This window comes from Acomys minous (assembly GCF_964271855.1).
Source record: "Acomys minous genome assembly, chromosome: 4".
Taxonomy (NCBI): Eukaryota; Metazoa; Chordata; class Mammalia; order Rodentia; family Muridae; genus Acomys; species Acomys minous.
The window spans coordinates 125,560,450-125,573,623 of NC_140486.1; the positions used below are offsets into that span (position 1 = coordinate 125,560,450).

The 13,174-nt window shown below is 47.9% G+C and overlaps 1 protein-coding gene across 9 annotated transcripts in view; it reads left to right on the plus strand.

Annotated features, from left to right (window-relative positions):
• FER (FER tyrosine kinase) overlaps positions 1–11,968 on the plus strand; it is a 298,017-nt gene extending 286,049 nt beyond the window's left edge. For all 9 annotated transcript variants that reach the window (XM_084778109.1, XM_084778105.1, XM_084778108.1 and 6 more), the window contains 3 exons: positions 1,563–1,717; positions 6,317–6,439; positions 7,760–11,968. In XM_084778109.1, the coding sequence (XP_084634235.1) occupies positions 1,563–1,717; positions 6,317–6,439; positions 7,760–7,902 (421 nt within the window). In that variant the 3' untranslated portion in view covers positions 7,903–11,968. The remainder of the gene's footprint in view (positions 1–1,562; positions 1,718–6,316; positions 6,440–7,759) is intronic.
• The last annotated feature ends 1,206 nt before the right edge of the window (positions 11,969–13,174 follow it).

Sequence of the window (13,174 nt, forward strand, 5' to 3'; positions counted from 1 at the left end):
ATAGTAGCTCAGTTCGTCCATGAAATGCTGTCCACACCTAACAGAGAGGCCGGGTTCCCTCTGCCCTCTGCTGCCCCTTCAGTGTGTCTTTGCCCTTTCCCTAAACCATGCTGCGCCATGGCGCCTCATCTTTGTGTGCCGCCTGCTATCTCTCTACACTGGCGGTGCATGCATTCTCCAATCCCGTACCTTCAGGTGCCATCCAAAAAGCTGGAGCTCTCTTCAGACCTCTCCTGTGACTTCAGAACCGATATACCAACAGCTTGCCCTCTCCTCCACTCAGACATCAGATAGATCCCTCAAACCAAGGTATCCAAATCCAAGTTTACCACTGTATTTACTGCTACACACACACACACACACACACACACACACACACACACACACACACACACACACACACCCCACTTAAGTAGTATAAGCATTCTCACATAACAAACCCAAACCCCCATGGTTTCCTGTTTCTCTGTTGGGGTTGCTGTGGTCCATCTGCTCCTAGCTTCCTGTCTGTGTTCTGGCTAGCAGAAGGGAGAGAGAGGGAGAGAGAGAGAGGAGAGAGAGAGAACAATTGCCCAGTTGCTACAGACAGTTCTCACGCTGCCATCTCACTGGCCAGCACAGCTGCGTGTAACTGCAGGGACCCTGGGAAGCTTCATGTTTTAAACCATATGGCAGACATTCTGTTACTGAAGAGGAGGAAACCATCACTGACACACACCCTTCCTTCAGGTCTTTGGGTAAGGACCAGTTAGGAAAGAGGACTTCCAGAAGCCCATCTAACCTAGAAGTCCCTCTTGTGAGTCTGTCCCTTTACACAAGGTTCTTTGTGGCCACACAGCTTACAGCATGTGTATGGTGACACACCCACTCACAGCCTCCTTTATACGAGGATCTGGTCGCTGCCTCTCCTCACTAGACTTAGCCATATGATACAGCCCACGAAGAGTGGAGTAGAACACTGAGGGGCAGAGGGACCACGTCACCGTGTAGTTTTGCCTGTCCCTGGTGCAGGAAAATAGAGTTGGCCCACTTCCTCACCACCTTAGCCTTTCCCCTTTTGGGGGAGGCTCTAGCAGTGATCTCTTGCTAAATATAATAAACTAAAAGTGTACAGAATGGAACTCCATTTCTCAGTCACTAGCCATACTGCAAGTGCTCAGGAGCAGATGTGACCTGACCGAGTCACTTTGGCACACAGTAGGTGACAGTCCATTATCCCAGCAGCCCTTGGGCAGTGCTGCCATAGGAAAGCGAGTCAACAGATGTCAGACTCTTAGCCACTCCTGTGCCTTTCTCCTCTAACAGAGAATCCGAGTTTTTCTATTTAAATGGAAATCTATCTGGAGCCTAGAAAGCTAGCATGTGGCCTGCTCCATATGCAAATGTCCTCCTGGGTGATTTTTACCTATGACAGAATTGATGGGAAGCCTGGTAAATCACAGCGTTCTTAACCTCATTATAAATACACTGCAGATGTGAAAATGCACAGTGTGGAGGCCATAAATGTGAAAGCAGCTTCCAACTTGTTTTAATGGGTGTTTCTGAATCTTGTTATAACCTAGGGACCTGGCTGCACGAAACTGCCTCGTGGGTGAAAATAATACTCTGAAAATCAGTGATTTTGGAATGTCTCGACAAGAAGACGGTGGAGTGTATTCATCTTCTGGCTTAAAGCAGATCCCCATTAAATGGACAGCACCGGAAGCCCTTAATTACGGTACGAATGGACTCTGGTTTTCCTTTTGATGGTGAAAGTGGCCTGCATCAGCAGGAACCACTCCCAGGCATGACTAGGGTAGAACAGAACCCAGGCTAAAACCACTTAGGAGCAACACAGAGCGAGTGTAAATGTTTTTACCTTGCTCTTAGACACAGACAGAAGTGTTCATATATTGCTGGTTATGATGGCGAATTCCTCTTGTTCAGAAAATGGTTATTTCACAGCCACACATCAAGTATTGCTGGGGCTCTCTGGCCCATTAGTTTGGTGGCTTCTCATCCAAGGTTAGATATTGTCAGTCGAGGCGTCAGTTTCTCACTCTGCAGGACCCTGGTCTCAGCCTCTGGCTCTGGATTTTACATAGATCTTGGGCAAAGAGAGACGTGAGTATTGTTTTTTCTAAGAGCTGGGATTTTTTTTTCTTTTGTCCACTGAAAACTTTTAAGTTTCTCTGTTGTGAGAAAGTGACAGGACAACACATGAGAGGCAGTCCATGCTGTCCCACAGAGTCCGGTGTGGCTCTTGTGGCTAGCACTGATTTTTCATACAAGGGTGTTTGCTGCACCCAACAGCCCGTTATGCAGGTATAACCAGTTTAACTTCTCAGGAGCCACCAGACTTTGTGAGTACAACTGGCTTGGAAACTTGGTGACACTGAGTCGATGCCCAGTTCCAGCAAAAGGGGTTTGTGAGCTTTCTAGTGACTGTAGACCAACTGTAGAGTCCGGTGAACTCCCTGTCATTTCCCACAGGACTCTTCTCTGAAGTGGGTGCTGTTCGGTCTGGGCTATACTACTAACGGAAATAACCACCGGGTGAAAGACAAGATATAACACTTGCATTTGCACAGAGGGTTTCTTTAGATGCAAATGTTTATTTAAAAAAAAAAAAAAAGAAACTTGTGAGTAAATGCTTATGGCCAGTAAAACTCTACCTTGTGATCACAGTGCATTTTAACAAGTCCCAACCTCACTACAGAATTTATGAATCTAAGGACTCACTGCAGATATGTAGACCAGACATATGTAAGGTGTTTTTAGTAAAAAGGACAATAGGAAGCTCTTTGGTTGACACTTAGGGACATTTCTTTAGCTGCCTTTGATTTTGTAAGGTGCAGAAGAATTTAGTTGATGACGAAGACTGTAGAGGTAGGTGACAGCGTAGTGTAGTCCAGCGGGAAATGCACAGCCCAGGGGTTACCCTGAAGAGCCATGTTAGTCCTACAGACGTATATTACAGAAGACTGGCGTCAGAGCCAGTGCAGTGGTTGGTTGGTTTTGTTGTAGTTGTTTTGTTTTTTTAACAAGGTGGAAGGGGCAGTTATCTCACAAAAGTCCTTATTCTTGTTATCCTTCAAGTTTTTACTGACCTCATCTCCAGGAGCCCTTTCTTCTCTGCTGATCCCTTCCTTCTCTCTTGCTCAGGCTGCTGAATACTGCTCAGATCTCCCGTGAAGAGATCAGGGAAATAAAAGACAATTCTCTGTACAAGGAACCTCTTGAGCCTTTGACTTAGTTCTGTCATTAGTGCTACGTAAAACATGCAAAGACTCTGACACCATTAAAGCCCCCCCACACACACACACATCTCTAGCCACATAATTTCTCTTCCATGCACAGAAAGTCTTCCTTCCCAGCCATGTGGTTGTGACTCTCCCTTAATTACCTTCGTGCTGCTCTGGTGAGAAGCCGGGCAGCAGCGCCTCGAGGGAGAAGGAGCTGATCTCTGGCTTCTATTTGCAGAGGGACATAGTCTGTGGTGGCAGTGAGGACACGCAGCAGGAAACAGGCTGAGGTACAGGGCATCCACACCTGCCCCCAGTGACCTGCTTCCTCCAGCAACCTTCCCTACCTGCCTCACTGCCTCTCAGTGAGCAATAGCTCACATACTGCACACTCAAATCGCAGCCCCAGCAAGCGGAAGCTGGAGCGCGGGCACTGTATGGCGGAAGCTAGAGCGCGGGCACTGTATGGCGGAAGCTAGAGCGCGGGCACTGTATGGCGGAAGCTAGAGCGCGGGCACTGTATGCCGTAAGCTAGAGCGCGCGCACTGTATGCCGGAGGCTAGAGCGCGCACACTGTATGGCGGAGGCTGGAGCGCGGGCACTGTATGGCGGAAGCTAGAGCGCGGGCACTGTATGGCGGAAGCTAGAGCGCGGGCACTGTATGGCGGAGGCTAGAGCACGCGCACTGTATGGCGGAGGCTAGAGCACGCGCACTGTATGGCGGAGGCTAGAGCACGCGCACTGTATGGCGGAGGCTAGAGCGCGCGCACTGTATGACTCGTATGTCTTCCACCCTCAGTCTAGTTTTCAACAAAAGTCTGGGCTTATAAAGAAAAGGTCATATACTGATCTTCAACTAAGAAATAAAGTCCTCCATTTATCAGTTATTGAGAAAGTTTTGGGCTAATGAGTTGGCTGAGCTGGTAAAGACACGTAGCACCAATCCTGAGGTTCTGAGTTCGATCCCTGGAGCCCACATATTGGACTGAAAGATGTCCTCTGTCCTCCGCACTCTATGGCATGTGGAGACATTCAGAGACATGGAGGCATTCACAAAATAAGAAATGTAAAAACGGCTTGAAAAAAGGAAATGTTCACTGGGCGGTGGTGGGCACACCTTTAAAGAAAAAAAAAGTTTTCCAGCTGGGAGTGGGGAACAGGGGGTCTTCCCCAAGGAAGAGCACACCAATTGGTTGTCATATGATCACCCCTGAAAACATACATACAAGCAACATTATATGGACTAAACGCACTGCATTTAGAAATACACACACACACACACACACACACACACACACACACACACACACACACACGCAGGAGATGACAACTGGTGAGAAAAGCGGCTGTGCATTTGATGGAGAGTAGGGAGGGGAAAAAGGAAGGGAGTGTGTGGAGGAAAGGAAGGGAGAAATGTTGTCATTGTCTCAAAACCATTTAACAAGTTAGCCGTTTGCCACCTGCTTGCTTGAGGACACTAGTGGAGTCCACAGCATAACTAAGCAGAATTTCCTCCCAGTGCCTCGGGAATGAGAGGGAGACAGGACTTTCTGCTTGGTGATGTTGTTGGCGACATGGCCTGGGCATGACATCTCTGCTCTATGCTTCTGCAGGTTGTAGCTCTTCTTTTTCTCCGGAGGGACACGGTGCTGTGAGGGTCATACAAGTCAAAGAGCAGCAAGTGCTGCTCTGACTTACGCTGCAGTATTGAACTCCCCCAGGTTGAAAGGTCAGGGAGGCTGCGGAGGCTTTGTCTCTGAAGTGGGATCTGCTTACAAAGTGCCTTGATCTCCACCAGGCAGTACTTTACAGGGTAAGGTGTAAGGCTACATAACTTAACTTCTTGCCACTTAGCCTTAGCCACTGGATAGGTTTCATGCAAAGACTTGGTGTGTAGAGAAGAAAAGTAATTTTCCTCCCCAGCAGCACTGGAAGTGCCTGCAGTTGCCCCAGCTGCAGCTGATGATCAGTGAGTGCCCCACGACGGCGTCCGAGCACAGGCAGATGCTCTGGCCCTTGTGCTCTCCAGGAGAGAAGAGGCCAGTCTGCTTTAAAGGAACGTGACAGTTTTCTAGGAGTGGCTTTTATAAATCCTGGGGTAGCAGGTAGATAGAAAATGTTGCGATTCAAGGTGACACATGCCTGTAACCCAGCACTGGAGAGGTACAGGTAGGACCGGAGTTAAAGGCCCACCTACGCCACATGAGAGAGACCTCCGCTTCAAAAACAGACAGAAAAGCCGTCAACGTTTGTGCAGGCAGGGTTCGGGAGTGGCACGTGTCAGGCAAGACTCACACGTACATGTTGTCTTGGAGACTGGGAGGGAGGCTTCTGCAGGCCTCACACCTACCTCCAGAAAGCAGCTTGGGTAGGATTTTATCTCTATGCTTCTGCTGAAGGGGACCAAAAAACTTTCTAAGAGTTTGGCTCATGTGGCTCAGTAGAACAGGTGCACCAAGATATTTTGACCAAACAAGGCACCATGTAATTTCAAGAAGTTGTTTTTACCAGCCAGCTATTTTAATTTCCAGTCTATTCAAACCACACAGAGAAATGCATTTTCTCCAAACGAAACTATCAGTAGAGAAATGAGACCTTTAAAAGCATGTAAGAATATCCGTAAACAGTGATGAGGAAAAAAATGGAAGTTAAGAAATTTTCCTTATTGCTTTAAGTTTGTTTGTAATTTTACTGGAAAGAAAATGATGAAGGCAGAAGATCAAATTGTAGGAATTCAATGTAACTTATTTATTCTTGTAGGCTCTGGTATGTGCAAATTTATATTTGTATATGTATGCAAACCAACCACCTCATCCAGATACCACAAGGAAAGTGAGCCAGTATGCTGGCTGAATTTCTGTTCTTGGGGTGAGGGAGAAATGTTTTATAGCTCATTTAGTTGAACTCCCGAAGACTCCATTTAATTGTTAACATTACTAGGCCTGGAATTAACCTAAGTACCAAGAATGAGATGTAGTTGTAGCATTCCTTGGGAAGAGTAACCACGCTCGCATGAGACTGACAGGCAGAGCCACAGCCGTTATCGTCTCGTCCCATTGGCTCACCTTTCATGACCATCTTCTCCCCTGCAGGGAGATACAGCTCCGAAAGTGATGTGTGGAGCTTTGGCATCCTCCTCTGGGAGACCTTCAGCCTGGGCGTCTGTCCGTACCCTGGAATGACGAACCAGCAAGCACGAGAACAAGTGGAGAGAGGTGAGGAAAGCCTTGGTGCTCCTATTCATGTCACCTGGGACAGCGGCGCCCACGGCAGGGCTGCAGACCAGCAGGGGTGAGGGGGTGGGGGTGTCCCAGGGTAGCAGTGCCCACGGCAGGGCTGTGCACCAGTGGAGACGGGCGGGGTTCCCAGGGTTGCAGTGCCCATGGCAGGGCTGCGCACCAGCGGGGGTGAAGAGGTGAGGGGGTGAGGGTGTTCCCAGGACAGCAGTGCCCACGGCAGGGCTGTGCACCAGTGGAGACGGGCGGGGTTCCCAGGGTTGCAGTGCCCATGGCAGGGCTGTGCACCAGCCCGTTGGGGGAGGGGGACAGCTACAGTGCTGTTTGGGACATAATAAAGAGGAGCGCTATAAGAGAGGTCCACTTCCGAATGCTGTGGATGCTATGGCTCCAGCAGAACAAAAGCAAACACTTGCGAGCCTGTCTGACCTATGGCTCATAGGTGGCACGCAGCTAAGCATAGCTGTCAACGTGCCAACACAATGTGAGCCTATTTAAAGCATTCTTTTCTTCTGCAATTTGTTTCATAACTAATTGCACAGTTCCCGAGTGTGAGCTATGTACATACAGCCCTGCTGTATCACAGTAAGTACAGGTCAGGCACATCTGCAAGGCTCTCAGCATGGAGAGAGAGGCCTTCCCTCTGTCCCACTCCATTGAGGTGAAGGAAGGCAGACTACCTCAGAGTGTGTTGTATTTCAGGAGGAATTCGGAGAAGCTGTAATCTGAAGAAACGCCATGGTGCTCCAGATAGAGACAGGGTGACGAGATGGCAGAAGCACTCCTTACATGTGTGTGTAGGACACAGATTCTAGCGAAGGGAATGTTGTTCAGATGACTGCCCCACCCCCCAGCCCGCAGCCTCGCCTCTGGCCAGCCTGCCTTGGGTGGCCTGAGTGTGGGGTGGCCTGCCTGCCTTCCTTGTGCACACAGCTCCTAGCACAGGACCCCAGCACTGACAGACACAGCTTGTCAGGAATGGAGATAGTTCTTTCTCAGCTCACTGTCAAATGAGTGTATTACCTCCCCTCTGCAGACTTTGTCTACCTCTGATAGTTCAGGAAGATAATTCTCAGAACAATTAAAATATGCATTCGTATGTGCTGCAGCCTACTTGAGACTTGCTGAAAAATATATAGCTCTGTCCTTGTGCGTTCTGCACCGTCCGAGGGAGGGCGTCTACAGAACTTTCCTTCTACCCTTTACCGCACAAGGACTAACACTTACAAACAGCATGGTGCGCAGTGCGGGCGTTTCTATCGCATCCCCCTTCTGAGATCTCTTCTCTTGAATCTTCAGGATACCGGATGTCAGCCCCGCAGAGCTGCCCCGAGGAGATTTTTCAAATCATGATGAAGTGTTGGGATTACAAGCCTGAAAACCGCCCTAAGTTCAGTGACCTTCACAAAGAGCTCACTGTCATCAAGAAGAAAATCACATAGTGCCAGCAAGACCCAGACTCCACCTGTAGGCTCTGTCCTGTCACCCCAATTTTATACCACCTTACTGAAACCATCTTTGAAGGTTATGTTTTTTTTATTAAGTGGGTTTTTAAAGTATGTTCCACTTCAAAATATGTTAAAGGCAAATTTATTCAAGAAATCAGTAGTCCTTCCCGGGCCTGTATTAGCAGCCCTGCCCTGTGAGAAAAGCACAGGCTAGCTGGGAAGACGAAAGGTCTATCTTTTCACACCTAGGCCCACGGAGGGCCCTCTAGGGTTTTCCACTTGAGGCACAGCCTGTGGGCTGCTGTCTCCTGTCACAGGTTTGCTCAGTTGGTGCTATAAACAGCGTTGGTAGCTCGTGCTTGCAGGACGCACTCCCACCACAATTGGCTTTCTACTCTGCCAAGGCGAGATTGTACCTATAAATATAATCATATATTGGGAATTACTTGGACCTCCTAGGGTTTTTCTTCTCTTTCCTGTCAGAACAAGCCTGGTGAGAACACCACACTCCTGGGTTATTTTGTCTTTTGCTTCCACAGTTCAGGCTGCAGAAAATGGTGCATAAAAACTCCCAGAGAGCACACAGCATGGAGGCAGCTGCTTCTGCAGGACACCAAGAGGAGAGGAGCCATGTGACCAGGAGGGCAGGGGCCATGTGACCAGGAGGGCAGGTGAAGGGAGGCAGGCACAGGGGGAGGGGCTGCTAGCCAGTGTTCAACCGAGAGAAGAAAACAAAGGAGCCTTGCTTCCAGGCTTGCACCACTATAGCACTCTGTGTCTGTGCTCTGAATGCCCCAACAAGGTCTGAGAATCAGGGCCCAGTGGAAAGTTTCTTAAAGATACTCAAGTCCACAGACAGAACAGTGTGATTTAATTGTGTCTTCGTCCTGGGGGACAGTCCAAGAATGGAATTCCCTTTATTTGCACCAGTTTCTGGACCTTCAGAATCCATGACTCAGGTTCACAAACACATCCACATATACCTACTGAAGGGCAAGGTTGCTATGAATGAAATCAGTGAGCCAGAAGTCATACCAGTGTTAGTGAGGACCCTAGGCACCGCACACTCCCATTTCTTCTTTGCCCCAAAGCCACTACTTGGAAATCTTACTGATAGCCCACAGGTATGCAAGCTCATCATTAAAGGTGTCCGCTGTGTATCAAATGTACGCCAGCTAACACTAGATTTGGTTGAACTGAATCTCAGCTGTGTCCAGAGAACTTCCCCACGATCTGTCCACAGTTGTCTCAGGATCATTGTGTCTGGGAAATGGTCTTACTCAGGGGAAGATGTGGTCCGGAAGTCTTCACTAACTCTCAGACCTGTGTCCACATGGACATCATCTTAGCAGTTGCTCAGTCTGTGGAGCCCTCCCCTCCTGGCAGTGTAGAGCACACATCAGCCTTTAAAGGGTATGAAGGGGACTGCTGAGGAGAAGAATGACTCAGATCTATCCTTTCACCCTCCGTGCTAATTTTATAACTTCATGCACATTTAATGATTCACATGCACAGACTAAAGTAAAGACGTAATGACCCTGCCTGCACCAAAGCAGCCTCCTCGTCCCTGACCGCGGGTCAGATGCTAACTAAGCGGAACTCCCCTTTGATGGCCCACACCATGGCAAGGCAACCCAAGTGCAGACACAGGCATGCACATTCGGGTGCCCCTGCTCTTCAAGCATCTGCCATCCCTCAGGAGGAGATAAGACGCTCCCTCTCAGGATTTCCAAGTGAATCTGTCTATAATACACTCTATCTCTGAAAAAGAAAACCCAGCCTCTCACCACTCAGCACTGCGCTCCCAGCAAGGGCCAGGCTTGGCTCGAACTCCGAACAAGACCCGAAGCCTAATCCTCACGATCTGGTGGAAAGAGAACCGTGTCATTGATACTTCACTCATCTAGACTATTCGGATTTGCAATTCACATCATGACTCTTTGCTTAAATTAAGAAGGCTTTTCAAAGCATCATGACATCTGCAGCATTTAAAATCTATTTTATTCTTTGTCCCAGAGCAGGCAGAGGTATAGTTTAAGATTAACTCATCGGGAGCCTTTCAGGATCATGTCAGTCGTATAGAATATTAAATTTAACATAGGCGCACGCATTAAGGAAAGCTTATGCAAAATATCCTTACTGTTAATTTTGTTATGCTTGAGGCATAATTTATTCATCCCTTCTGTCACTGATAATTATTGGAATTATGTACTTAGGAGGCTAATCCATACCCAAAAAGTGCACATATAAATACAGTTCTGATTTGCAAGTTGATTTAGGAAAAATGGGGCTGCAGAGATACACAAAATTCTAAGTCTTCTCTAGTTGAAAAAATAATAATAGTAAATGGTGGCACCCAAACTAACCCGGGTGTGGAGACATTTGAGCCACTGGTTGTTTATCCGAGAGTTGCCTGCTCACAGCCATTTAGCATCCCTTCGGGTCAGCAATCTGGGCGTGAAGAAGGCTTTAACACAGACTCTGACTTCCCTCTGCATGTCTCTACCTTGAATCGCCAAGCCTTCATCAGAAATGGGTAGTTTGCTGTTTCCCAAAGATAGAAGATTCTGCCACAGTAGCATTCTTGTAGATTCCATGGGACCTAAGGTTGTTTCTCAAAGCCATTTTCTTAGGAAGACGATAAAGAGTCACTAGGCTTTCTTTCAGCTCTTCCTGCTACCGGGTCCACAGGGAAGGTTTCCTGTGATTCTTTCTCCTTTTTTCAAGACTTAGCAGGGACAGCAGAGTTGCTACCCCAATCACAGCTGGCCACCTTCCATCCATCCATCCATATTGCCTGGAGTCATTCAGTGCGTGTCTCACAGAAAACAGAGTATCTCATGACGGAGATTGTATTAATTTCCTAAAACAACCAAGGTTATATTTTAGCCACTACTTCCATCAGCTGGCTCTGCTGATGCCACTGCAGCCCTGTGCTAAGGCTGTGTTGACAAGCAAGCATTTTAGTTGCAATACGTGCTACACGCCAGGCGGGAGCAAACAGGCGTATCAATACAGGTCTGTTGTGTCATGGTCATCAGATGCTGTACACTTAAGTATACCTGACCGTCATCTTGATATGCTCTGTGTACACTGTCTTACAGCCATGTGTCCTTGAGGCAGGAGTGACAGCTAAGAGGGGGCTGTGCCTGAGCCCTCTTCCTTTCAGCACACTCCATTTGTCACACCGTTGACACTCTCCATGTCTCTTGTCAGTAGACATGAATGCCATGGGAAGACAGGCTTTCCTATTTGGAGATCAGAGGCCTCGTGCAAAACTGCACCGCAGCTGAAAAAGAGCTGCAGAGACACATTTCCCTTGTGTGTCAATATCGTCAGTAGGTGGAATCAGAGGTTTTATATGAAAATCCATCATTAAAGTGGCTTAAAAGCTTAATATCAAAATGAAGTATTACCTCTTATTAACTGATTTAGTATACACATCAGAATTCTTTATTAGATTTTTACTTTATTTATGTTTTTCTGGGCTTAATGGTTTCATGTCAAGTTTGAGTATGTACTTTTTTGAGAATCCAAAATGTCACTTATTTCTGTATAAGAAAAGATCCTGATTTAAAAGCCAGCAAGATCCACCCTGCTGGGAGTTACTGGGACAAACTTCAGCTCTTGTGAAATGTCCCTTTGAAAGTCAAGTTCTAATGTGGATGGTGAACCAACAATGTATCATCATCCTAAGTCGGTATGAGAAATGTATCCCTCGTCCCCACAAACCATCCCTCTGCCCTCTGATAATTCAAAGATGAAATCCAGGAGTAGCATTACAATCTCTTTGCTATCCTGACAAGGTATGAAGATTCTGGGATGACAGAAAAAAAAAACAATAAAAAGCAAAATAAAAAAATAAAAACCCAGCTATGAAACCCTTCACCCCTTTACACTGGCCCAGAGTAATGAGCTGGGTGCAGTGAGTCTGCCCAGGCAGCATGCAGGGAGGCAAAGCAGGAAAGAGCCAGTTCCCTGGAGCATGTGGAAATGGTGTACAAAGACTACAGTGTCACCAGGAAACCTGAGGAAACTGCCAGGGGGCCAGACCCTTCCCTTCCCCCCCCCCCAAAAAAAATCCAGAAAAGATCAGCATCCCCAAAGAGCTCACCCCCAATGCTGTCTCTGCAGCAGGAGCCGCTTGGCACCCTACTCAGAGCCGACACCTTGTGCTCTCACTGTATTTCCACCCAGTAAGCGTGTGCTCAGAGTCTTGAAGGAGCGTAGCCAACGCCTCAGCCTTTGCACTACTCATCAGTACTTCTTAGGTGAAGGCCACTGATTCTTCACCCCGCATTGGAAATCTCTGTATGCAGTAGCACCTGACCTGGACTAAAATTTCCTGAATGCGAACCTGCTTACATCATCTTGTGCTGTCTTTGAGCACCAGGAACTAAGTGGTTCCTAGAGTTAGCTGCTGAGAGGCCCTCCTGTGCAGTGCTCTAAAAGGATCACCCAGCAGGGGAGCTGGGGGATAGCCATGGGTTTTGACTTTACACTATAGTTTAAGAAACACTCTGAGGCAGAGCACAGTACAGCAGGGTGAGGGGGTGAGCATCCAGCAAAGGGGTCCCTCTGGAAGGCAGAGGCAGTGAGAGAGCACCAGTGAGATCCACCAGAAAGCCCAAAGCCTGGTTACCACAGAGCCAGCCTCAGAGACTGCTGGACAGAAACTAAATTAACACACCTCAAGCCTCTACAGCGGATTCTTGAAGGCTTGAGCTGACTATCTTATGTTCCCTGCTGTTTCAGGAAATAGCCACTGTTTCTCCACAAAGCTGCAGAGGTGGGAGTTGAACCTGTTTCCTTAGCACAGGAAAACTGAGTCCCAGCACTCCAGGGAAATTACTGTGAATGTTTCTGCCGCTCCTTTTATTAATGAAAAACGGTAACATGGCAGGTTTAGTGTCCTCGCTAGCAAACTTGTAAGAATCCGCAAACAAGAATATTGAAGTCTGCTGTTGAATTTCAGAGCAATGTGCCCAAACATCTGCTAAACCAGTAAGATGCAAGTTGTTCCTCAAGGGACCTGAGTGCTAGGTGACAGAAATAGACCTGTAACACCGCGTTTCCCTCACACCTGCCACGTCAGGCCAGGAACACTCGGAGCTGCCATTTCCCACGCTCACTCTTGGCTTCTGCTTACTGTCCTTTCTCATCTTGTTTTGCAAGAACAGAAAAGCCACCATCGCTGGCTTTTAAACACAAGAGTGTCTGCTCAGGGGCTCCCAAGCACACCGTCAGGGTGTGAGAGAGATGCCAT